The sequence below is a fragment of the Nematostella vectensis genome, chromosome 10 (assembly GCF_932526225.1).
Source record: "Nematostella vectensis chromosome 10, jaNemVect1.1, whole genome shotgun sequence".
Lineage (NCBI taxonomy): Eukaryota > Metazoa > Cnidaria > Anthozoa > Actiniaria > Edwardsiidae > Nematostella > Nematostella vectensis.
The window spans coordinates 14719837-14745732 of record NC_064043.1 but is presented as its reverse complement, the minus strand read 5'-3'; the positions used below and the strand labels follow the sequence as shown (position 1 = coordinate 14745732).

At 40.0% G+C, this 25896-nt stretch overlaps 4 protein-coding genes and 5 long non-coding RNA genes across 9 annotated transcripts; 3 read left to right on the top strand and 6 right to left on the bottom strand.

Annotated features, from left to right (window-relative positions):
- Window positions 1-366: 366 nt before the first annotated feature.
- Window positions 367-2318, bottom strand: LOC125556815 (myosin heavy chain, muscle-like). The gene is made up of 3 exons (XM_048733657.1): window positions 1958-2318; window positions 868-1735; window positions 367-590 (listed from the first exon to the last, which is right to left on the bottom strand). The coding sequence occupies exons 1-3, from the start codon at window positions 2228-2230 to the stop codon at window positions 568-570; spliced, it is 1164 nt and encodes a 387-aa protein (XP_048589614.1). The 5' UTR covers window positions 2231-2318; the 3' UTR covers window positions 367-567.
- A 564-nt stretch (window positions 2319-2882) lies between these two features.
- Window positions 2883-4940, bottom strand: LOC125573241. Its single transcript, XR_007314005.1, has 2 exons — window positions 4576-4940; window positions 2883-4013 (listed from the first exon to the last, which is right to left on the bottom strand). It is a non-coding gene; the product is annotated as an uncharacterized LOC125573241 (long non-coding RNA).
- On the top strand, window positions 4382-7684 carry LOC125573242. The gene is made up of 3 exons (XR_007314006.1): window positions 4382-4560; window positions 6629-6749; window positions 7561-7684. It is a non-coding gene; the product is annotated as an uncharacterized LOC125573242 (long non-coding RNA).
- A 614-nt stretch (window positions 7685-8298) lies between these two features.
- LOC5509399 (major antigen) lies at window positions 8299-10224 on the bottom strand. Its single transcript, XM_048733656.1, has 3 exons — window positions 9881-10224; window positions 8791-9658; window positions 8299-8522 (listed from the first exon to the last, which is right to left on the bottom strand). Exons 1-3 carry the CDS (start codon window positions 10136-10138, stop codon window positions 8500-8502), a joined length of 1149 nt encoding a protein of 382 aa, XP_048589613.1. The 5' UTR covers window positions 10139-10224; the 3' UTR covers window positions 8299-8499.
- Window positions 10225-10398: 174 nt separating this feature from the next.
- Window positions 10399-12852, bottom strand: LOC125573240. The gene is made up of 2 exons (XR_007314004.1): window positions 12479-12852; window positions 10399-11915 (listed from the first exon to the last, which is right to left on the bottom strand). It is a non-coding gene; the product is annotated as an uncharacterized LOC125573240 (long non-coding RNA).
- Window positions 12853-14441: 1589 nt separating this feature from the next.
- Window positions 14442-15547, top strand: LOC116620046. Its single transcript, XR_004296994.2, has 2 exons — window positions 14442-14610; window positions 15424-15547. It is a non-coding gene; the product is annotated as an uncharacterized LOC116620046 (long non-coding RNA).
- A 182-nt stretch (window positions 15548-15729) lies between these two features.
- LOC5498278 lies at window positions 15730-18097 on the bottom strand. The gene is made up of 3 exons (XM_001619969.3): window positions 17730-18097; window positions 16640-17507; window positions 15730-16362 (listed from the first exon to the last, which is right to left on the bottom strand). The coding sequence occupies exons 1-3, from the start codon at window positions 18000-18002 to the stop codon at window positions 16340-16342; spliced, it is 1164 nt and encodes a 387-aa protein (XP_001620019.3). The 5' UTR covers window positions 18003-18097; the 3' UTR covers window positions 15730-16339.
- Window positions 18098-18661: 564 nt separating this feature from the next.
- Window positions 18662-20804, bottom strand: LOC116616284. The gene is made up of 2 exons (XR_004295280.2): window positions 20349-20804; window positions 18662-19787 (listed from the first exon to the last, which is right to left on the bottom strand). It is a non-coding gene; the product is annotated as an uncharacterized LOC116616284 (long non-coding RNA).
- Window positions 20805-21535: 731 nt separating this feature from the next.
- Window positions 21536-25390, top strand: LOC5498277. Its single transcript, XM_048733327.1, has 2 exons — window positions 21536-21782; window positions 22161-25390. The coding sequence occupies exon 2, from the start codon at window positions 22249-22251 to the stop codon at window positions 23833-23835; it is 1587 nt and encodes a 528-aa protein (XP_048589284.1). The 5' UTR covers window positions 21536-21782; window positions 22161-22248; the 3' UTR covers window positions 23836-25390.
- The last annotated feature ends 506 nt before the right edge of the window (window positions 25391-25896 follow it).

Below are 25896 nucleotides of genomic sequence, written 5' to 3'. Positions count from 1 at the left end.
ACCCTTTTCCACAATCCTCTTTCTTTCCTGGCTATACCAAGTGCCAACATAACATGGCACAATCCGAATAAAGTTTCTGCTTCATTAAGTATGTAGTTTGTACCATTGCTCTGGCATAACCTTGCAAAAGTGGACCTGCTGGACGTGTGAGGCACTAAACTTAAGAATACAAGCCCACTAATATACATTCTCCTAGTACATATCAGGGGGATGCACGTACCCCAGTGCCTACCCCTTGCTAAAGCCCTGTTGTATGGTCTGTCTTGTTTGACTATTCTGCAATTGCCCCCACCTTCCTGAGAGTTATAAATTACACTACATTTGAACAAAATAAATATCAAATGATAACAATTATTACTCTCTAGGTACTGTATGGCTGTCAGTTTATTAAGATATTCACATCATACTGAAATCAGCCCAATTATATAATATTTCTATTATTAATTACATATATTGGGGTATATGTCAATAAATTTGATACACTTGTTTTTATTGTTTTCCCAAGTGGGGTACATATTCAGCTCCCTCAGGGCAAAGCACAGCCAGTCTATTGCAGAGGCTAGACCACTAACAATGGTGCACTTGTCCAGCTGTAAAGAAATGAAACAAGACAAGGCTTAAGCAGATAGCCCTTGTGTTACTATATTCAGTTAGAGTATGGTGTAGATTATCCATTGTTTTCAAATTATTTATTATTAAAATACTCATAATGGAAGTCAACCCCTCTAATCTATGTATTCTTTTCCTCGTATCAAAAAAGATAGCTACTATTTTTGGTGGTACCTAAACATTATTCAATGAAAACAGTTCATGGCTGCCTTAATACACCCCTTGGACATCAGTTCCCATGCTCTTGGCCAAACTCACCTATCAGAGGTGCTCCTAGGGGCTTGCCTGTCACATGACCACTCCCATAATTCAGAGCGTCTATCAGGTTAACACGGACCATCCTTAAACGGCTCAAGTTGCGCTGGCTAATTAGCTCCCTCTCTGATTGGCTGAGAGTTGTTTGTGCCAGGAAGACATTGTTGTGCACCTGGTCTGGTGTCAGGTCTGTGGATGGACTTGATAGCCTGATGACTTTCTGTGAATCACTGGATGTTTTGGGAGTCTCTTTGGGTACAGATTCCCAAGCATGATCCTTTATAGCACCTAGCTTACTCTTTAGTCTTGAATTCTCTTCTCTTAGCTTTTCGAGCGCTGTATTCAGCACATCAACCTGTCCTGACATTCTCTCAAGGGCATTCTCACTGGAGACTGCTGTGTTCTCATGGATCTGGTCGAGTTGTTTCAGATTTTCTAATGATCTACCAAACTGTGAAGTGAGTTCACTGTTCTCCAGCTCAAGATCATCAATGTACTTCTGCAGAGCTAATTTCTGTTCATCAGTCTTCCTGAGCATTTCTTTCATCGTCGCCATCATACCCTTGGTGGCCTCTGTAGACCTCTCTGCTCCCCTCAGCTCCACCCTTAGCTCTGTTTTCTCATTTTCCATACGTTCAAGCTCATCTTGAAGGGATTCAATTTTGTTGTCTTTGACTTTAAGCTCATATTTTAGCTTATTTAATTCGGCTTTAAGGAGGAAGTTTTCGTTCATCAGGTTTTCATTGTTATGATTTACTGCGGCAAGAAGACTTTCCAAGGTTTCAGTTTGTTGTTGGTAGTGTTTTAAATCTTCTTGAATTCTAGCTCCCGAGATAACTGGGACCACCTCCACCCTAGTAGAGTGCTTGGTCTGGAAAAGAAAACACAAACAGATAAGTTAAACTCGTGTTACTGTCTGCATTTTGCAACGATCTCATCTCTTTGTGGACTGTAAAAGAGGCGACCAGGAAAGCCTAGAAATAAGTTCATGAGCAATATCATAAGCTTCTAAAGAAACCTAAAAACTATCTGGCTAAACGTAAGTTAATAGACTTCAATAGAGATTTGGGATCGCTGATACTAATGAATTTACCTTATTTGCAAATTCGCGACTTTCTTGTCGGCAAGCGGGTGCTGCCGTATTATCAGGGACTGCACTAAGCTGTGTTGAGACTGCTTCGTCCCCTCTGATCACCGGTGGCTTCCAATAGCTCCCTTTCTTGCTCAGTGTCGAGCTCGGCCGCTTGCAAGAGGAAGGTGGGATAACCACCTTTCGAGGGCAAAGCGACGACTTGTCAAATTTCAGCGTCAACATATTTGACCTTGAAGGGCAACCAAATCGGGCGCTCCTCGCAAACGCAGACATCTTTAATAGTTGGGAACTATTTAAATAAATTTTCCCTAAGAACAACTTTGATGGACTTTTCGTAAAAAGTTTGACTTTTTTGTGACTGAGAAATCTTCGCATAAATATTTATGAAGTTGCCACAGAAACCAGAGAGGGGAGGGTGCGTCACAACGCGCGTGCTCAACCCTGCTTCCTGATTGGTTGGGCTAACCGATGTCCCGCTCGTGACGAGAGTTCTCCCGAAATCCAAAGAAATAAGAAACAACAACCATAACAAGTATTTTTATTTGACGTAAATGACATACATATCATGTGCATTTGAATTCACGAGTGTGTGTAAACCTCATCCAGAAGTGCAAAAAAAAAAAAAAAAAAAATCATGAACGCAGGGCCGTAAGGGAATTGGGCACTAGAAGCACCTGACTCTCCCAAATATTTAAATTATAAGGAAATGACCAGTTGGGAGGGGCTGCCCCCAAATATTTTCTTAATGTTTCTGTATTCTGCCCCCTCCCCCCCCCCTTCCCCCCCGCCCCAATATATTTCGAAGCCTGCTGCGGCACTGGTGTGCGCGTGTGAAAACGCATGTTCTCCGATGTCCGGGAAAATATGAAATTTTGTAAGCTTTGAAACGCCAAAATCACTTTTCAAACCAGGTTCTTTACTATTATTTATGATTTCAAATATTTAATTTTATTATATATGTACTATTTTTCAAATAAGATTCTTTAGTATTACATGTGTTCTTGTAGCTGCCCGATTCTCCTACTGCTTATCATAATCTAAATATCTGAAAATAGTGTAGGTCATCCCACCCGTAGATCCGCCCTTGACATACCATGACATACCATGGGCGGATCTAGGGGTGGGACCGGGTCCCGGCACCACTATTTTCAGAACAAGAAAAAAAAAAAAAGGAAATCGGCGGTAGAACAATAAATCTGTCCATTTTGGAGATCCTGGATCCGCCCCTGTTTATTTTTTTTAATTACTTTACCAATTCACTGCCAATAAATTATGACAATAGAATATATCTGTCTAGTGCGTACCATTGCTTTGGGCGTAATCACCAAACCTCTAATAAATGTTATTGCTACGACATCATTAATTGTTGGTAGTGGTAAGAGACAGACCATTTGAGATTTTTTCCCGAAGGATGTGGTGATTTTTCTGCCAGCCTTTGCTTCCTCGATTTTTTAAGGGCCTGCGTCTAGCTCGATTTTTTTTTTTTTAAATCAGCTACTCCCCGTGTCAAATATCAAATCGTTTGTCCTCTTTATTGTGCATCTCTCTTCTAAACTTGACATAACGCTTGAACCACGTCCGAATCGTCAGGGGAGACAATTGAGCAATTTACCGTTCCGCTCCACTTCTTTCGATTTCAGCTATGACCTAAGTGCAAGCATCAGCCACACCAAGCTGTTTTGTTGTTCTTGTTGCAGTGTTTGTGTCGTGCTACATCAACCTTCTTTAATAAAAATCCCTCATTCCAAACTTTGAAATCATCTTGTCTTCCAGCTCCATGCGGTTTTTCACATCTTTCTGATAGCGATAGTTGAAATAGCAACATCGCACGACAACTATCAGTAGCAATATAGTAGCCAACAGACCAGTTACGGAGAAAATTAGCCCTAGATTGTCATATTTTATGTATGCTAAAGAATCATCAAGGTTCGCGTTCTTTTGGGTCAGTTGGCTGTCGCTGCCTTTTGTTATTAGGTTATTCATACTCTTTTCTTCGTGTTCCTCTTCTTTATTTTCTTTATATTTTCTAAACACGTTTACCGCTGCCTTGCTTGCCCTAGAAAAAAACCCAAGGGGAATAGAAGAAGATTAATTTGTAAACTCTTTCTGTTTGAGCACTGAAGAGTCATCAAGATTTGCGTTCTTTGGGTCATTCTCTCCTCGCTGAGTGCTCAACATAAACTGCGCCCTGTCTATATCATATCTATGGTGACTAATTACAAGAAAAAATACCTTGTTTAGATCAACTGCTGTTTACAACAGCTTTCCTCGGGTGGTTGATATAAATCCACTCTTATTTGTAAGCCCAGTATTTGAGCTCTAACTTGAATTCAAATTTGAATTCTACACAAAGCGGAGCCTTTAGCTTACCTGTGTTAGCGTAACAATAGAAAGCTAGGGAGAACAGTTTTGGGGTCAATGGACACAAAGCTGATGGACCTCAAAATTCGGGTAATTTTCTATTGAGCTGTTGTATCAAAGTTTTACTTTCCGGAGCTAATCAATTGGGCTATGGGGTTGTTTCTTGATGAAAGTTTTCGATATTTTGACAAACCACCTCTCGTTCCGCCTGACTCGGGAAGCAAGGCAGTGGCTTTTCCTCGGTAAGAATTACGTACCTTATATACCATCTACAGTATTATATCAATCTATGATACCATGCATTGCAGGCCATGCTGTCAGTAATATAGGCTTCTCTCGGAATATTAAAAGTTTTCTTGAGGAGAGTTCCGTAAGATCACTTTACCACATTATTGATGTGTTTCACTCCACTTATTGGGCCTTAAGTAGTTAGTGTGTTTTGATTTACATTAGTTGGTTTCGGTTGGATTCATTTAGGAGAGGGGCTTTGTGTTGGAACATCACGTCACTTTTCACAAGATGTTTTAGCGATCGGTCATTTGATGATTTTGACAAGATGGTAACCATTTGTTTTTCTCGGACCCGTTTTTAGTGACCAGGGTTGCTTGATATTGGTGCAGCTTCGAGTAGATATTGAAATGTAAACAATAAGATGGTGCAGCTTCGAGTAGACATGGACATGTAAACAATAAGAAAGAAAGATCTCACAACAAAAAATACTCCCCTTGAGGATTATATTACTAACAACGAACAACCATTTGCATACATTATGCAAAACCAGTCTCCCCCGAATGAGCACCCCTTTTAGACAAAGCTATTAAACGCTCCTCCCAAGTAAGCGCCCCCATTCATGTCATATATGCTAATCGCATTCCCTTGCAGAATAGATTTTAAACAAGAAAGGAGGCACGGGGGTGCACTATTATATGGAAAAAGTATAGTATTTTGACGATCCTTCAATAAGAAATGACCCGTTTTTTAGCGGCCAAGGGAGTGCACATAACCCTAGGAACGCGACTGAAATATTACGAGGGCATTTCATTTTTCAATAAAAAAATTGTGGCAGTAGTAAGCTTGCGTAGCGGTTCAAGGGAGAGGGACGGGGGGAGAGGAGACGAGAGAAGAAAAAGAAAGAAAAAGAAAAACGCAGGCTAGGCAGTAGTGAGAAACAAAACTCATATTGAAAGAAAAACATATTTTAACCCTATTAACATCCCGTCTGAGCCTGAAGATATTTGATAAGCGCTAGGGTGCTTATTTGGGCAAATGCCGTGTTTCTTTCTTCACGAGTTGTGCCTTGAGCTCTATACTCGAGTGTGCGGTGTGTCAATAAAATGTTTCCGCTCCAGATCTAATATTAGCCAAAGATTAATTTCTGTCTCGTTTTCATGTGTAGTATGGATAGTATGTATAGTATGGTTTGCAAAATGTGCAAATAAAATCCGTAAAACCATCTTTTGTGATACATTCCTTCCAATATCCAGTATGCGATCTGAATAGCTTGTGCTTTTTTTATTATCTGAGACTGTTTCCTCGTTAACGCGGCAATAATTCCAGATTGCCTTAAATTTTCGTGTAGAGAAGGCTAACCCTTTTCTCTTTCGTAAGTTTCAAAAGACCGAGCCGGCGAAACGGCAAAATATATCTAAACGCATAAAATTTCCCACAAGGATTTGCCTCCTAAAAAGATTGATCAGCTTTTTTTGCCAAGTTTGTTCCTTATCGTTCCCCAGGGGTTATTTTTCTCGCAAGTTAATTATTAGAAAATACCCCTGGGTTTCTGAGGACAAATCAAATACTGTATCAGACTTTAGACTACCCATAAATTAAAAAAAATGATTTTTTTTCTTACATTTAGATAGTAAGTTACAGTAGACGTGAAAACCAACAGAAAAGTGGCTGTTTATGTTTCTTTAAATCCTTGCCTGTCCCTTCATCTTTAGTTTTTGTGCCTCATTTCTTTGATGTGTTCACCCTTTTGACCCTGAATCTCAAAGATGTACATATTCAACAGATAATCATTATATTTTGCACATTTCTTCTTGTACAAAATTTGCATTGCACAAACAATAAAAATAGCACAAAAATAAGAAACCTTTTGAATAAAATTTTCAAATGCACTAAAATAAAAGTATGCAAAAAGGCTAGAAAGGTGATGTTGCGTCCAAACTTGGATTATTTAAATACAGTTTTCTCTTAAAGTAACCTTGTTTGAATGAACACTGAATGAATGAACTTTTTATATTGTACTTTATAAGTGTATTGTAAAAGTAAGAACGTGTTACTAATATTTTTTCTGATAAAATACAGGATTCACAAACTACTGCAGTTAGTGAACAGATGGAGGGACTACAGATAGCTCCTTCATCAGCCTGCAGTAACTGTCAATCAAATCAACAGATAGATGAGAGAGAACCATCAACTAGTTCTGGTAAGTAATGCAGTGTTGAAAGGTTAAAAGGGTGTTGTAATGTATGTGGTTAAGGATGCTAAATACAGTCAGAAATTATTTCCTTCATTGCTCTCATTTACTGTACATGCGAAAAGGGTAATACGTAAAGATGAAAGGTGATCTTTACGATTGATAAAAGGCTTTATGCAGACAGTATGTTCTAAGCGCTTTGCATTTAAAATCCTTATATTAATTAAGAATATCCATGTTGGAACTAAGGAACATCTAGGGGCTTTTTGTGGGCTGAGAAACAACAAGATACAGTACTTTCCATGTCAACTGCGTATCAAAACTGTTGCAGCAGGGGTTAAAGGTCCCATACAATGGCCCACCCAGGATTCCATTATTTCAAAGAATTTGTTTAAATATAGCAACTATTGCTTATCCCCTAAGTAATAGATACTCTTCTATTTGACATTATCTGTTTGCAGTTAGACTTCTTGTCTGTTCACACTAAGTTTCACATGTCTCCACACGCTTACTACTCTAACACAGTCTCTTATCTTTGACCTGCACTCTCCAGCCTGCCTCTCCTCCCTCCCGCATGACTGTTCTTCTACTTGTCTGCCTTGCCTGACCCCCTTGTGCAGTCACTCATGTCACTTTTTTATATGAAGAACATGACCATGCCATCATCACCTCCTGTTAACCTTGATGCTGTGTACACCCAGACTATAGTTATGTGTTATTACACAGTAAATTATATTCTTATACAATCAATATTTCCTTATTTTCTTTTTTAGTCCATGCAGTAGTTTGTGTCTGTACTTTGTATATTATATTTTTGCAGATAGTGAGATGGCCTCAAGCTCTACAAAGACTGATGACCAACAAGAGGAAGATGGCTGGGAGGTTGTTAGGCGATCAAAAAAGAAGCATTAATTCTGAAAATAAATTTTACATTATGCATGCCATACTAGTCTGCTATGTATAAAGGCAGGGTCAGTACTTTATGTAGGGTTACATAAAGTACTAACCTTTTGGGTGAAACTCTACATGCTGCTATTCTCATCAATGCTATGCTACGTGGGGGTTTGGGCGAGTTTGTCTGGTGATGTTGCAGGTTGGATGATGGAGAACAGGATGAAAACAATCATGAGATGAAGCATTTTAGCATTGTATTAATAATGATAAACAACACTTTTACTTAATGATTCTTATGACCCTTTTCCACAATCCTCTTTCTTTCCTGGCTATACCAAGTGCCAACATAACATGGCACAATCCGAATAAAGTTTCTGCTTCATTAAGTATGTAGTTTGTACCATTGCTCTGGCATAACCTTGCAAAAGTGGACCTGCTGGCATTGTGAGGCACTAAACTTAAGAATACAAGCCCACTAATATACATTCTCCTAGTACATATCAGGGGGATGCACGTACCCCAGTGCCTACCCCTTGCTAAAGCCCTGTCGTATGGTCTGTCTTGTTTGACTATTCTGCAATTGCCCCCACCTGCCTGAGAGTTATAAATTACACTACATTTGAACAAAATAAATATCAAATGATAACAATTATTACTCTCTAGGTACTGTATGGCTGTCAGTTTATTAAGATATTCACATCATACTGAAATCAGCCCAATTATATAATATTTCTATTATTAATTACAGATATTGGGGTATATGTCAATAAATTTGATACACTTGTTTTCATTGTTTTCCCAAGTGGGGTACATATTCAGCTCCCTCAGGGCAAAGCACAGCCAGTCTATTGCAGAGGCTAGACCACTAACAATGGTGCACTTGTCCAGCTGTAAAGAAATGAAACAAGACAAGGCTTAAGCAGATAGCCCTTGTGTTACTATATTCGGTTAGAGTATGGTGTAGATTATCCATTGTTTTCAAATTTAAAATACTCATGATGGAAGTCAACCCCTCTAATCTATGTATTCTTTTCCTCGTATCAAAAAAGATAGCTACTATTTTTGGTGGTACCTAAACATTATTCAATGAAAACACTTCATGGCTGCCTTGATACACCCCTTGAACATCAGTTCCCACGCTCTTGGCCAAACTCACCTATCAGAGGTGCTCCTAGGGGCTTGCCTGTCACATGACCACTCCCATAATTCAGAGCGTCTATCAGGTTAACACGGACCATCCTTAAACGGCTCAAGTTGCGCTGGCTAATTAGCTCCCTCTCTGATTGGCTGAGAGTTGTTTGTGCCAGGAAGACATGGTTGTGCACCTGGTCTGGTGTCAAGTCTGTGGATGGACTTGATAGCTTGATGACTTTCTGTGAAGCACTGGATGTTTTGGGAGTCTCTTTGGGTACAGATTCCCAAGCATGATCCTTTATAGCACCTAGCTTACTCTTTAGTCTTGAATTCTCTTCTCTTAGCTTTTCGAGCGCTGTATTCAGCACATCAACCTGTCCTGACATTCTCTCAAGGGCATTCTCACTGGAGACTGCTGTGTTCTCATGGATCTGGTCGAGTTGTTTCAGATTTTCTAATGATCTACCGAGCTGTGACGTGAGTTCACTGTTCTCCAGCTCAAGATCATCAATGTACTTCTGCAGAGCTAATTTCTGATCATCAGTCTTCGTGAGCATTTCTTTCATCGTCGCCATCATACCATTGGTGGCCTCTGTAGACCTCTCTGCTCCCCTCAGCTCCACCCTTAGCTCTGTTTTCTCATTTTCCATACGTTCAAGCTCATCTTGAAGGGATTCAATTTTGTTGTCTTTGACTTTAAGCTCATATTTTAGCTTGTTTAATTCGGCTTTAAGGAGGAGGTTTTCGTTCATCAGGTTTTCATTGTTATGATTTACTGTGGCAAGAAGACTTTCCAAGGTTTCAGTTTGTTGTTTGTAGTGTTTTAGATCTTCTTGAATCCTAGCTCCCGAGATAACTGGGACCACCCCCACCCTAGTAGAGTGCTTGGTCTGGAAAAGAAAACATAAACAGATAAGTTAAACTCGTGTTACTGTCTGCATTTTGCAACGATCTCATCTCTTTGTGGACTGTAAAAGAGGCGACCAGGAAAGCCTAGAAATAAGTTCATGAGCAATATCATAAGCTTCTAAAGAAACCTAAAAAGTATCTGGCTAAACGTAAGTTAATAGACTTCAATAGAGATTTGGGATCGCTGATACTAATGAATTTACCTTATCAGGAGATCCCTTATTTGCAAATTCGCGACTTTCTTGTCGACAAGCAGGTGCTGCCGTATTATCCGTATTATCTCTGATCACCGGTGGCTTCCAATCGCTCCCTTTCTTGCTCAGTGTCGAGCTCGGCCGCTTGCAAGAGGAAGGTGGGATAAACACCTTTCGAGGGCAAAGCGACGACTTGTCAAATTTCAGCGTCAACATATTTGACCTTGAAGGGCAACCAAATCGGGCGCTCCTCGCAAACGCAGACATCTTTAATAGTTGGGAACTATTTAAATAAATTTTCTCTAAGAACAACTTTGATGGACTTTTCGTAAAAAGTTTGACTTTTTTGTGACTGAGAAATCTTCGCATAAATATTTATGAAGTTGCCACAGAAACCAGAGAGGGGAGGGTGCGTCACAACGCGCGTGCTCAACCCTGCTTTCTGATTGGTTGGGCTACCCGATGTTCCGCTCGTGACGAGAGTTCTCCCGAAATCCAAAGAAATAAGAAACAACAACCATAACAAGTAACGAAGGGATATTTTTATTTGACGTAAATTACATACATATCATGTGCATTTGAATTCACGAGTGTGTGTAAACCTCGTCCAGAAGTGCAAAAAAAAAAAAAAATCATGAACGCAGGGCCGTAAGGGAATTGGGCACTAGAAGCACCTGACTCTCCCAAATATTTAAATTATAAGGAAATGACCAGTTGGGAGGGGCTGCCCCCAAATATTCTCTTAATGTTTCTGTATTCTGCCCCCCTCCCCCCCCCCTCCCCGCCCCAATATATTTCGAAGCCTGCTGCGGCACTGGTGTGCGTGTGAAATCGCATGTTCTCCGATGTCCGGGAAAATATGAAATTTTGTAAGCTTTGAAACGCCAAAATCACTTTTCAAACCAGGTTCTTTACTATTATTTATGATTTCAAATATTTAATTTTGTTATATATTTACTATTTTTCAAATAAGATTCTTTAGTATTACATGTGTTCTTGTAGCTGCCCGACTCTCCTACTGCTTATCATAATCTAAATATCTGAAAATAGGGTAGGTCATCCCACCCGTAGATCCGCCCTTGACATACCATGACATACCATGGGCGGATCTAGGGGTGGGACCGGGTCACGGCACCACTATTTTCATAACAAGATAAAAAAAAAGGGGGATCGGCGGTAGAACAATAAATCTGTCCATTTTGGAGATCCTGGATCCGCCCCTGTTTATTTTTTTTAATTACTTTACCAATTCACTGCCAATAAATTATGACAATAGAATATGTCTGTCTAGTGCGTACCATTGCTTTGGGCGTAATCACCAAACCTCTAATAAATGTTATTGCTACGACATCATTAATTGTTCATAGTGGTAAGAGACAGACCATTTGAGATTTTTTCCCGAAGGATGTGGTGATTTTTCTGCCAGCCTTTGCTTCCTCGATTTTTAAGGGCCTGCGTGTAGCTCGATTTTTTTTAAATCAGCTACTCCCCGTGTCAAATATCAAATCGTTTGTCCTCTTTATTGTGCATCTCTCTTCTAAACTTGACATAACGCTTGAACCACGTCCGAATCGTCAGGGGAGACAATTGAGCAATTTACCGTTCCGCTCCACTCCTTTCGATTTCAGCTTTGACCTAAGTGCAAGCATCAGCCACTTCAAGCTGTTTTGTTGTCCTTGTTGCAGTGTTTGTGTCGTGCTACATCAACCTTCTTTAATAAAAATCCCTCATTCCAAACTTTGAAATCATCTTGTCTTCCAACTCCATGCGGTTTTTCACGTCTTTCTGATAGCGATAGTTGAAATAGCAACATCGCACGACAACTATCAGTAGCAATATAGTAGCCAACAGACCAGTTACTGATAAAATTAGCCCTAGATTGTCATATTTTATGTATGCTAAAGAATCATCAAGGTTCGCGTACTTTTGGGTCAGTTGGCTGTCGCTGCCTTTTGTTATTAGGTTATTCATACTCTTTTCTTCGTGTTCCTCTTCTTTATTTTCTTTTTTTTTTCTAAACACGTTTACCGCTGCCTTGCTTGCCCTAGAAAAAAACCCCAAGGGGAATAGAAGAAGATTAATTTGTAAACTCTTTCTGTTTGAGCACTGAAGAGTCATCGAGATTTGCGTTCTTTGGGTCATTCTCTCCTCGCTGAGTGCTCAACATAAACTGCGCCCTGTCTATATCATATCTATGGTGACTAATTACAAGACAAAATACCTTGTTTAGATCAGCTGCTGTTTACAACAGCTTTCCTCGGGTGGTTGATATAAATCCACTCTTATTTGTAAGCCCAGTATTTGAGCTCTAACTTGAATTCAAATTTGAATTCTACACAAAGCGGAGCCTTTAGCTTACCTGTGTTAGCGTAACAATAGAAAGCTAGGGAGAACAGTTTTGGGTTCAATGGACACAAAGCTGATGGACCTCAAAATTCGGGTAATTTTCTATTGAGCTGTTGTATCAAAGTTTTACTTTCCGGAGCTAATCAATTGGGCTATGGGGTTGTTTCTTGATGAAAGTTTTCGATATTTTGACAAACCACCTCTCGTTCCGCCTGACTCGGGAAGCAAGGCAGTGGCTTTTCCTCGGTAAGAATTACGTACCTTATATACCATCTACAGTATTATATCAATCTATGATACCATGCATTGCAGGCCATGCTATCAGTAATATAGTCTTCTCTCGGAATATTAAAAGTTTTCTTGAGGAGAGTTCCGTAAGATCACTTTACCACATTATTGATGTGTTTCACTCCACTTATTGGGCCTTAAGTAGTTAGTGTGTTTTGATTTACATTAGTTGGTTTCGGTTGGATTCATTTAGGAGAGGGGCTTTGTGTTGGAACATCACGTCACTTTTCACAAGATGTTTCAGCGATCGGTCATTTGATGATTTTGACAAGATGGTAACCATTTGTTTTTCTCGGACCCGTTTTTAGTGACCAGGGTTGCTTGATATTGGTGCAGCTTCGAGTAGATATTGAAATGTAAACAATAAGAAAGAAAGATCTCACAACAAAAAATACTCCCCTTGAGGATTATATTACTAACAACGAACAACCATTTGCATACATTATGCAAAACCAGTCTCCCCCGAATGATCACCCCTTTTAGACAAAGCTATTAAACGCTCCTCCCAAGTAAGCGCCCCCATTCATGTCATATATGCTAATCGCATTCCCTTGCAGAATAGATTTTAAACAAGAAAGGAGGCACGGGGGTGCACTATTATATGGAAAAAGTATAGTATTTTGACGATCCTTCAATAAGAAATGACCCGTTTTTTAGCGGCCAAGGGAGTGCACATAACCCTAGGAACGCGACTGAAATATTACGAGGGCATTTCATTTTTCAATAAAAAAATTGTGGCAGTAGTTAGCTAGCGTAGCGGCTCAAGGGAGAGGGACGGGGGGAGACTAGACGAGAGAAGAAAAAGAAAAGAAAAAGAAAAACGCAGGCTAGGCAGTAGTGAGAAACAAAACTCATATTGAAAGAAAAACATATTTTAACCCTATCAACATCCCGTCTGAGCCTGAAGATATTTGATAAGCGCTAGGGTGCTTATTTGGGCAAATGCCGTGTTTCTTTCTCCACGAGTTGTGCCTTGAGCTCTATACTCGAGTGTGCGGTGTGTCAATAAAATGTTTCCGCTCCAGATCTAATATTAGCCAAAGATTAATTTCTGTCTCGTTTTCATGTGTAGTATGGATAGTATGTATAGTATGGTTTGCAAAATGTGCAAATAAAATCCGTAAAACCATCTTTTGTGATACATTCCTTCCAATATCCAGTATGCGATCTGAATAGCTTGTGCTTTTTTTATTATCTGAGACTGTTTCCTCGTTAACGCGGCAATAATTCCAGATTGCCTTAAATTTTCGTGTAGAGAAGGCTAACCCTTTTCTCTTTCGTAACTTTCAAAAGACCGAGCCGGCGAAACGGCAAAATATATCTAAACGCATAAAATTTCCCACAAGGATTTGCCTCCTAAAAAGATTGATCAGCTTTTTTTGCCAAGTTTGTTCCTTATCGTTCCCCAGGGGTTATTTTTCTCGCAAGTTAATTATTAGAAAATACCCCTGGGTTTCTGAGGACAAATCAAATACTGTATCAGACTTTAGACTACCCATAAATTAAAAAAAATGAATTTTTTTCTTACATTTAGATAGTAAGTTACAGTAGACGTGAAAACCAACAGAAAAGTGGCTGTTTATGTTTCTTTAAATCCTTGCCTGTCCCTTCATCTTTAGTTTTTGTGCATCATTTCTTTGATGTGTTCACCCTTTTGACCCTGAATCTCAAAGATGTACATATTCAACAGATAATCATTATATTTTGCACATTTCTTCTTGTACAAAATTTGCATTGCACAAACAATAAAAATAGCACAAAAATAAGAACACCTTTTGAATTAAATTTTCAAATGCACTAAAATAAAAGTATGCAAAAAGGCTAGAAAGGTGATGTTGCGTCCAAACTTGGATTATTTAATACAGCTTTCTCTTAAAGAAACCTTGTTTGAATGAACACTGAATGAATGAACTTGATATTGTACTTTATAAGTGTATTGTAAAAGTAAGAACGTGTAACTAATATTTTTTCTGATAAGTTACAGGATTCACAAACTACTGCAGTTAGTGAACAGATGGTGGAACTACAGATAGCTCCTTCATCAGCCTGCAGTAACTGTCAATCAAATCAACAGATAGATGAGAGAGAACCATCAACTAGATCTGGTAAGTAATGCAGTGTTGAAAGGTAAAAAGGGTGTTGTAATGTATGTGGTTAAGGATGCTAAATACAGTCAGAAATCATTTCCTCCATTGCTCTAATTTACTGTACATGCGAAAAGGGTAATACGTAAAGATGAAAGATGGTCTTTACGATTGATAAAAGGCTTTATGCAGACAGTATGTTCTAAGCGCTTTGCATTTAAAATCCTTATATTAATTAAGAATATCCATGTTGGAACTAAGGAACATCTAGGGGCTTTTTGTGGGCTGAGAAACAACAAGATACAGTACTTTCCATGTCAACTGCGTATCAAAACTGTTGCAGCAGGGGTTAAAGGTCCCATACAATGCCCACCCAGGATTCCATTATTTCAAAGAATTTATTTAAATATAGCAACTATTGCTTATCCCCTAAGTAATAGATACTCTTCTATTTGCCATTATCTGTTTGCGGTTAGACTTCTCGTCTGTTCACACTAAGTTTCACATTACGTCTCCACACGCTTACTACTCTAGCACAGTCTCTTATCTTTGACCTGCACTCTCCAGCCTGCCTCTCCTCCCTCCCGCATGACTGTTCTTCTACTTGTCTGCCTTGCCTGACCCCCTTGTGCAGTCACTCATGTCACTTTTTTATATGAAGAACATGACCATGCCATCATCACCTCCTGTTAACCTTGATGCTGTGTACACCCAGACTATAGTTATGTGTTATTACACAGTGAATTATATTCTTATACAATCAATATTTCCTTATTTTCTTTTTTAGTCCATGCAGTAGTTTGTGTCTGTACTTTGTATATTATATTTTTGCAGATAGTGAGATGGCCTCAAGCTCTACAAAGACTGATGAACAACAAGAGGAAGATGGCTGGGAGGTTGTTAGGCGATCAAAAAAGAAGCATTAATTCTGAAAATAAATTTTACATTATGCATGCCATACTAGTCTGCTATGTATAAAGGCAGGGTCACTACTTTATGTAGGGTTACATAAAGTACTAACCTTTTGGGTGAAACTCTACATGCTGCTATTCTCATCAATGCTATGCTACGTGGGGGTTTGGGCGAGTTTGTCTGGTGATGTTGCGGGCTGGATGATGGAGAACAGGATGAAAACAATCATGAGATGAAGCATTTTAGCATTGTATTAATAATGATAAACAACACTTTTACTTAATGATTCTTATGACCCTTTACCATAATCCTCTTTCTTTCCTGGCTATACCAAGTGCAAACATAACATGGCACGATCCGAATAAAGTTTCTGCTTCATTAAGTATGTAGTTTGTACCATTGCTCTGGCATAACCTTGCAAAAGTGGACCTGCTGGCTGTGTGAGGCACTAAACTTAAGAATACAAGCCCACTAATATACATTCTCCTAGTACATATCAGGGGGATGCACATACCCCAGTGCCTACCCCTTGCTAAAGTACTGTCGTATGGTCTGTCTTGTTTGACTATTCTGCAATTGCCCCCACCTGCCTGAGAGTTATAAATTACACTACATTTGAACAAAATAAATATCAAATGATAACAATTATTACTCTCTAGGTAATGTATGGCTGTCAGTTTATTAAGATATTCACATCATACTGAAATCAGCCCAATTATATAATATTTCTATTATTAATTACAGTTTGATACACTTGTTTTCATTGTTTTCCCAAGTGGGGTACATATTCAGCTCCCTCAGGGCAAAGCACAGCCAGTCTATTGCAGAGGCTAGACCACTAACAATGGTGCACTTGTCCAGCTGTAAAGAAATGAAACAAGACAAGGCTTAAGCAGATAGCCCTTGTGTTACTATATTCAGTTAGAGTATGGTGTAGATTATCCATTGTTTTCAAATTATTTATTATTAAAATACTCATGATGGAAGTCTACCCCTCTAATCTATGTATTCTTTTCCTCGTATCAAAAAAGATAGCTACTATTTTTGGTGGTACCTAAACATTATTCAATGAAAACAGTTCATGGCTGCCTTGATACACCCCTTGGACATCAGTTCCCATGCTCTTGGCCAAACTCACCTATCAGAGGTGCTCCTAGGGGCTTGCCTGTCACATGACCACTCCCATTATTCAGAGCGTCTATCAGGTTAACACGGACCATCCTTAAACGGCTCAAGTTGCGCTGGCTAATTAGCTCCCTCTCTGATTGACTGAGAGTTGTTTGTGCCAGGAAGACATGGTTGTGCACCTGGTCTGGTGTCAGGTCTGTAGATGGACTTGATAGCTTGATGACTTTCTGTGAGGCACTGGATGTTTTGGGAGTCTCTTTGGGTACATATTCCCAAGCATGATCCTTTATAGCACCTAGCTTACTCTTTAGTCTTGAATTCTCTTCTCTTAGCTTTTCGAGCGCTGTATTCAGCACATCAACCTGTCCTGACATTCTCTCAAGGGCATTCTCACTGGAGACTGCTGTGTTCTCATGGATCTGGTCGAGTTGTTTCAGATTATCTAATGATCTACCGAGCTGTGACGTGAGTTCACTGTTCTCCAGCTCAAGATCATCAATGTACTTCTGCAGAGCTAATTTCTGCTCATCAGTCTTCGTGAGCATTTCTTTCATCGTCGCCATCACACCCTTGGTGGCCTCTGTAGACTTCTCTGCTCCCCTCAGCTCCACCCTTAGCTCTGTTTTCTCATTTTCCATACGTTCAAGCTCATCTTGAAGGGATTCAATTTTGTTGTCTTTGACTTTAAGCTCATATTTTAGCTTATTTAATTCGGCTTTAAGGAGGAGGTTTTTGTTCATCAGGTTTTCATTGTTATGATTTTCTGTGGCAAGAAGACTTTCCAAGGTTTCAGTTTGTTGTTGGTAGTGTTTTAAATCTTCTTGAATCCTAGCTCCCGAGATAACTGGGACCACCCCCACCCTAGTAGAGTGCTTGGTCTGGAAAAGAAAACATAAACAGATAAGTTAAACTCGTGTTACTGTCTGCATTTTGCAACGATCTCATCTCTTTGTGGACTGTAAAAGAGGCGACCAGGAAAGCCTAGAAATAAGTTCATGAGCAATATCATAAGCTTCTAAAGAAACCTAAAAAGTATCTGGCTAAACGTAAGTTAATAGACTTCAATAGAGATTTGGGATCGCTGATACTAATGAATTTACCTTCTTTGCAAATTCGCGACTTTCTTGTCGGCAAGCAGGTGCTGCCGTATTATCAGGGACTGCACTAAGCTGTGTTGAGACTGCTTCGTTCCCTCTGATCACCGGTGGCTTCCAATCGCTCCCTTTCTTGCTCAGTGTCGAGCTCGGCCGCTTGCAAGAGGAAGGTGGGATAACCACCTTTCGAGGGCAAAGCGATGACTTGTCAAATTTCAGCGTCAACATATTTGACCTTGAAGGGCAACCAAATCGGGCGCTCCTCGCAAACGCAGACATCTTTAATAGTTGGGAACTATTTAAATAAATTTTCTCTAAGAACAACTTTGATGGACTTTTCGTAAAAAGTTTGACTTTTTTGTGACTGAGAAATCTTCGCATAAATATTTATGAAGTTGCCACAGAAACCAGAGAGGGGAGGGTGCGTCACAACGCGCGTGCTCAACCCTGCTTCCTGATTGGTTGGGCTACCCGATGTTCCGCTCGTGACGAGAGTTCTCCCGAAATTCAAAGAAATAAGAAACAACAACCACAACAAGTAACGAAGGGATATTTTTATTTGACGTAAATTACATACATATCATGTGCATTTGAATTCACGAGTGTGTGTAAACCTCGTCCAGAAGTGCAAAAAAAAAAAAAAAAATCATGAACGCAGGGCCGTAAAGGAATTGGGCACTAGAAGCACCTGACTCTCCAAAATATTTAAAAAAAATATAAGGAAATGACCAGTTGGGAGGGGCTGCCCTCCAAATATTTTCTTAATGTTTCTGTATTATGCCCCCTCTCCCTCCCCCCCCCGCCCCAATATATTTCGAAGCCTACTGCGGCACTGGTGTGCGTGTGAAATCGCATGTTCTCCGACGTCCGGGAAAATATGAAATTTTGTAAGCTTTGAAACGCCAAAATCACTTTTCAAACCAGGTTCTTTACTATTATTTATGATTTCAAATATTTAATTTTGTTATATATTTACTATTTTTCAAATAAGATTCTTTAGTATTACATGTGTTCTTGTAGCTGCCCGACTCTCCTACTGCTTATCATAATCTAAATATCTGAAAATAGGGTAGGTCGTCCCACCCGTAGATCCGCCCTTGACATACCATGACATACCATGGGCGGATCTAGGGGTGGGACCGGGTCCCGGCACCACTATTTTCATAACAAGATAAAAAAAAAGGGTGATCGGCGGTAGAACAATAAATCTGTCCATTTTGGAGATCCTGGATCCGCCCCTGTTTATTTTTTTTAATTACTTTACCAATTCACTGCCAATAAATTATGACAATAGAATATGTCTGTCTAGTGCGTACCATTGTTTTGGGCGTAATCACCAAACCTCTAATAAATGTTATTGCTACGACATCATTAATTGTTCATAGTGGTAAGAGACAGACCATTTGAGATTTTTTCCCGAAGGATGTGGTGATTTTTCTGCCAGCCTTTGCTTCCTCGATTTTTTAAGGGCCTGCGTGTAGCTCGATTTTTTTTAAATCAGCTACTCCCCGTGTCAAATATCAAATCGTTTGTCCTCTTTATTGTGCATCTCTCTTCTAAACTTGACATAACGCTTGAACCACGTCCGAATCGTCAGGGGAGACAATTGAGCAATTTACCGTTCCGCTCCACTCCTTTCGATTTCAGCTATGACCTAAGTGCAAGCATCAGCCACACCAAGCTGTTTTGTTGTCCTTGTTGCAGTGTTTGTGTCGTGCTACATCAACCTTCTTTAATAAAAATCCCTCATTCCAAACTTTGAAATCATCTTGTCTTCCAACTCCATGCGGTTTTTCACGTCTTTCTGATAGCGATAGTTGAAATAGCAACATCGCACGACAACTATCAGTAGCAATATAGTAGCCAACAGACCAGTTACTGATAAAATTAGCCCTAGATTGTCATATTTTATGTATGCTAAAGAATCATCAAGGTTCGCGTTCTTTTGGGTCAGTTGGCTGTCGCTGCCTTTTGTTATTAGGTTATTCATACTCTTTTCTTCGAGTTCCTCTTCTTTATTTTCTTTTTTTTTTTCTAAACACGTTTACCGCTGCCTTGCTTGCCCTAGAAAAAACCCCAAGGGGAATAGAAGAAGATTAATTTGTAAACTCTTTCTGTTTGAGCACTGAAGAGTCATCAAGATTTGCGTTCTTTGGGTCATTCTCTCCTCGCTGAGTGCTCAACATAAACTGCGCCCTGTCTATATCATATCTATGGTGACTAATTACAAGACAAAATACTTGTTTAGATCAGCTGCTGTTTACAACAGCTTTCCTCGGGTGGTTGATATAAATCCACTCTTATTTGTAAGCCCAGTATTTGAGCTCTAACTTGAATTCAAATTTGAATTCTACACAAAGCGGAGCCTTTAGCTTACCTGTGTTAGCGTAACAATAGAAAGCTAGGGAGAACAGTTTTGGGTTCAATGGACACAAAGCTGATGGACCTCAAAATTCGGGTAATTTTCTATTGAGCTGTTGTATCAAAGTTTTACTTTCCGGAGCTAATCAATTGGGCTATGGGGTTGTTTCTTGATGAAAGTTTTCGATATTTTGACAAACCACCTCTCGTTCCGCCTGACTCGGGAAGCAAGGCAGTGGCTTTTCCTCGGTAAGAATTACGTACCTTATATACCATCTACAGTATTATATCAATCTATGATACCATGCAGTGCAGGCCATGCTATCAGTAATATAGTCTCCTCTCGGAATATTAAAAGTTTTCTTGAGGAGAGTTCCGTAAGATCACTTTACCACATTATTGATGTGTTTCACTCCACTTATTGGGCCTTGAGTAGTTAGTGTGTTTTGATTTACATTAGTTGGTTTCGGTTGGATTCATTTAGGAGGGGGGGCTTTGTGTTGGAACATCACGTCACTTTTCACAAGATGTTTTAGCGATCGGTCATTTGATGATTTTGACAAGATGGCAACCATTTGTTTTTCTCGGACCCGTTTTTAGTGACCAGGGTTGCTTGATATTGGTGCAGCTTCGAGTAGATATTGAAATGTAAACAATAAGATGGTGCAGCTTCCAGTAGACATGGACATGTAAACAATAAGAAAGAAAGATCTCACAACAAAAAATACTCCCCTTGAGGATTATATTACTAACAACGAACAACCATTTGCATACATTATGCAAAACCAGTCTCCCCCGAATGAGCACCCCTTTTAGACAAAGCTATTAAACGCGCCTCCCAAGTAAGCGCCCCCATTCATGTCATATATGCTAATCGCATTCCCTTGCAGAATAGATTTTAAACAAGAAAGGAGGCACGGGGTGCACTATTATATGGAAAAAGTATAGTATTTTGACGATCCTTCAATAAGAAATGACCCGTTTTTTAGCGGCCAAGGGAGTGCACATACCCCTAGGAACGCGGCTGAAATATTACGAGGGCATTTCATTTTTCAATACAAAAATTGTGGCAGTAGTTAGCTTGCGTAGCGGCTCAAGGGAGAGGGACGGGGGGGAGGAGACGAGAGAAGAAACAGAAGAGAAAAAGAAAAACGCAGGCTAGGCAGTAGTGAGAAACAAAACTCATATTGAAAAAAAAAAAACATATTTTAACCCTATCAACATCCCGTCTGAGCCTGAAGATATTTGATAAGCGCTAGGGTGCTTATTTGGGCAAATGCCGTGTTTCTTTCTTCACGAGTTGTGCCTTGAGCTCTATACTCGAGTGTGCGGTGTGTCAATAAAATGTTTCCGCTCCAGATCAAATATTAGCCAAAGATTAATTTCTGTCTCGTTTTCATGTGTAGTATGGATCCCTGCAGTCTCCTTTTGTGAGTAGATAATACTGTCAAAGTCAACTAGGATTAGCATTCTAAACATATTCGCTTGACAGTATTTTAAGTTTGGACATTTTTGTCTAAAAGACCAATAGCCGGCTCGTAGTTCTCAGCATCAATAGCATTTAATTGTTTACTTATAAACAGATGACGTTGAAAGTGAGAAAAGATTAAGTTACAGCTCAAGGAAATTTATACTCAAGCTTCGAAAAGACGACCAATTAACTGACACAAAACTCTTCTATGAAGTTCCAAACCTCGGGTAACGTACTAAACACTGTTAATTGACTTAACATAAATTACTTAATGGGGTTGCATGTCAACCAAGTCAAACACAGGACCAATCGTGTAAAGCTTTTACCAGCTGTTCCGCAAGCACGGGAAGCCTTTTTAGAGAGCGTTTGTAGACATATTAACCAGCATATATTTGATAGAAACGGGAAGTTAATATAGCCAAGAATAACGCGAGCCTCATGGGGCAAAGGTTTTGTTGTGCTTGTGAGTATTCGTTGGAATCGCCAATAGCTATGTCTAAAAGCGGCTTATCTCGGTAAGAGATATAAGACTTCGACATATATTATATCATGCTCAGTGTATTGGACTTTGGCACACACTGAACCAGAGTATTTTGATAAAACAGAATAGCAGGGATTGCTGGACGTTGGCTGCTCTTTACAAGAAAGAACTCGTTGTATAAGTGAGCATTCTGACACACTTTTCATACAGCAATGGACAATAGTGAAGTCGATAATTTGCAGCCAGTGACGAGAGAACATTTGGATTTCAAGCTGGTGAGAGATGATTTCAATGAACATGATGTTGCTCGATCTCTTAAAACAATTAATGGGCTGGAGGAAGAGATGACGAAAAATGATAATGTTTATACACACAGGAAAATAGATCAGTGTGAGCTAAGACCCATCAAAGGAGGACTCAGTGAAAGCGATAGAGCCGGGGTAAGCTTGAAACTCCCTGGAAACGAGGACATAAACAGTAACCATGACGACAAGAAAAATGGTGGCGATGATTGCACTAAGCCAACGGATGATCACAGTGACCAAAGAGACAATACAATTGGCAGTAGTAGATATGGTTGTAATGATGATGGTGATAGTGATGGTGATAGTGATAGTCATGGTAATGATTATCATAAAGGTGATGATGTTGATGATAATGATGGGGAAAACATGGAGGGTGGTAGTGAAGTCATTATTGAAGACAACTGTGATGGTGATGATGATGTTTGTGATCAAACGAGTGATCTTTGTGATGTCGATAAAACTGGAGGTTGTTACGACAGGCGTTATAGTATCGCAAGCTACACCGATGAAAATCAATTTCCTCAGCAAGTAATGAACCAAAACATTGCTGAAGATGAGAATAAAGGAAGAGACTACTCAGCCATTGACAACAGACATCCTTGTAAAGATAAAAGCGGAAGTTCAGACCACAAATCGAGTCCTTCTTTTGCTAAAGAGACAGAGCATGTTCGAATCAGGTCTGGATCTCAGGTTAATGAATGCAGAGAGTATTTAGAACTGCGAATTATCAGCTCATTAAGTAAACCAGAAAATGATTTACAGGACAAGAAGTTAGACAGGAATGGCTGCGAGGAATGTAGCGACCTTCAGGGGACTTGTGCGCACGCACTGTGCGCAACAGCCTCGTCTGAGAGCATTTCCAGAGAAGAAAATGTAGAAGAGGCTTTCGTTCCTCACAGTGACGTGGTCAGAAAAGCTTTGGCATTTTCTATGGCCCCTAAAGTAGTGGAAGTAGAAAGCTCCAAGAACTTTCAAGGAAAGGTAGATCAAGCCTTAAGGTATAAATTGGATATGCACGATTTCAAGCGATCTTCGAAAAGAGTTCACAAGGATTTTTATGTGATATTTCCTGGTCGAGTGATTGATATTCCTCACACCTGTTTCCTGCATTACGAAGATTACCGCGACGCTGTCATTCATAACTACGCAGTAAAGCACGCGGACATTCACTCTGTGCTTACAACGGACACATTCGATTACTTCATGGAAGCTTTGATCAAACGCCGAGTCATCAAAGGCACGAGAGGATTGCGCAATAGATACAACTCGGTCAAAGAAGTGCGGGGCACGAGATCGAGGTTTGCGCATCGCGAACAGGAGAAGCACGTGCAAAGGCCGAAAAGGACTGTGGGATGTATGTGTAGAAGATCAAGAAGACCAAAAAAAAGGACTCGTGCGGCTGCCGGGGAGGAACTGGGACTAGTGACCAGAAGGCGCGGGATGCTAGGTTTGATGCTTGCGCCTATTTTGCGTGCGATAAGAAAGCGTTTCTAGGAATAAGCGTTTCTAAGAATTGAAGCGTGCGATAAGAAAGCGTTTCTAGGAATTGAATGTACGCTATCCTGAAAGAGGAACATGGCGCGCGTGTTTGGCACCGCGCTCGTTCCCTTTTTTTAACCCTCAAGAAGCCCCGAGTATATCTCTCCCTCCCTCCCTCCCTCCCTCCCTCCCTCCTCTCTCTCTCTCTCTCTCTCTCTCTCTCTCTCTCTCTCTCTCTCTCTCTCTCTCTCTCTCTCTCTCTCTATCAAATTCTCTCAAACTTATTGATGTTTTCAAGAATATTAACTTGGTGCGTGGCGCATAGTGGGTTCATTAACATGAATTGGATTGACGCAAATTTGGGGAAAGTAATACTAAATTATATAACGTGATGATTAAAAAAGCGCCTGGGGCGACTAGAGTGAATTTAAAACAAACAAAATGTAACTGTTAAAGTGCAATAGTCAAGCCAGAACAAAAGAAAACAAAGACAGTACGATATATTAGTACTAAATAAAAAAAAAGTATTACTATTTCACGGGTTTTTAAAAAGCACTCAATATTGTTTTACCAATTGCAACAAAGTATGAAGGAGAAATAGGAAAACTGAAAAAAATGCGCTTACGTGGATGTAAAGTTGATGATAAAAAAAGTAGAAAATCAGACGATAAGCAGTTATATGTTGATTACCAATAACTCGAACATCCACCAAATGCAGCGACTAAGAAAATAACGTGACTTTTTGAGTGTCAAAATCAACATAGAAATCGATTTGTCCGTACGCCTAAGAGTAAAGATAAAAAATAAGTCCTTTCTGACATGGTAAGTTTCAGGCTGATTTGTAAGCGCGGAACGCGGAATCTTTTGCCGCCAAATTTGAGCGCACGCGATTTTGTTACCAAAAAATCAAGTGGTTTCTTACCGCAAGTTGACTATTAATAGTCGAGAGCCACTGATGAAAAAGAATCAATGTAGAGTTGCAAGCAGTGAAAAGCAAGCTAGAAGTCCAATGGAAAGGGCTGCGGAGTGGTCCAAAAAATACGGGAAAGGGGTTCGGGGCAATCGGTTGTATAGAGCTTGCACCACCAGTTTGAAATTCTGGATTTCGAAACTTTATCTGATTGAAATAGCGTGTGAAGGGGGAGGGGATTGGTGCGCTGGCTGTCTGAAGTGAGGGATGGGCGGGCTTGGTGTGGCTGTGGGGCCACCCCTGGGGCCACCACAGGCAGCCCAAGCCTACTGTCATAAGTTCTAAAAAGAAATATGGAGGATTTCTATGTTGATGTAAAAAAAATCTATCTTAACAAATTGTCCCCCAACCCGGCCTGTACCGCCCGTGAGAAGCACCCAAAACCAAAATAAAAACAAATAAAAGCAAATTAATGAACACAACGACAGCCGCAACGATATTCAGGCATCATATAACTGGTTTTGAAGAGCTTCAAACATGCTTACTCCTTAAAAGGCTTGGCTGGAACCATCTTGACATAACATATTACAAAGTATTCTGGGTTATCCACCGAATTTTGGCATGGAATGACCATACATCGTCACGCCTCTCCGTTCTTCAGAAAAAAAAAAAACAGCAACAATGACAGCATCAGTATGTTATGCTCCAGCACAACGATGTGAGTTAGAGTTGTGGCAAAATCGGAAAAATGCTTCAACAACCCCTATGGGATGGGAGCTGGTTGAAATTTAATACCCTAAAAGATGTGACGATCACCCCGTCTACTTTTCTAGAGGGTCCCCCCGGGGCTTGAGATTTCGTGTTTTCCCTTACTTCATTTCATTTTCAGCTTCAATGTAGCTATAAGAGAAATCTATCCTGAAAAATGAAGAAGGCAAGTGTAACAACGACAGTAGACTGTAGTTGGGGGGCGGTACAGGTACCGGGCTTTACTTCGCTGTTACAAACTCAAGGTTTACAAGATCTGACTGCGGCTTCTACCTCCCCATTTTTTATACGGTCCTACGACGGCATCCCTTAGGTAATCCGACGCTGACAACCATGGAAAGCTTTTAGCTCTGTTTAGATAAAGGCCTCAGCCAATGAGCGTCCGAGGAATGAACTAC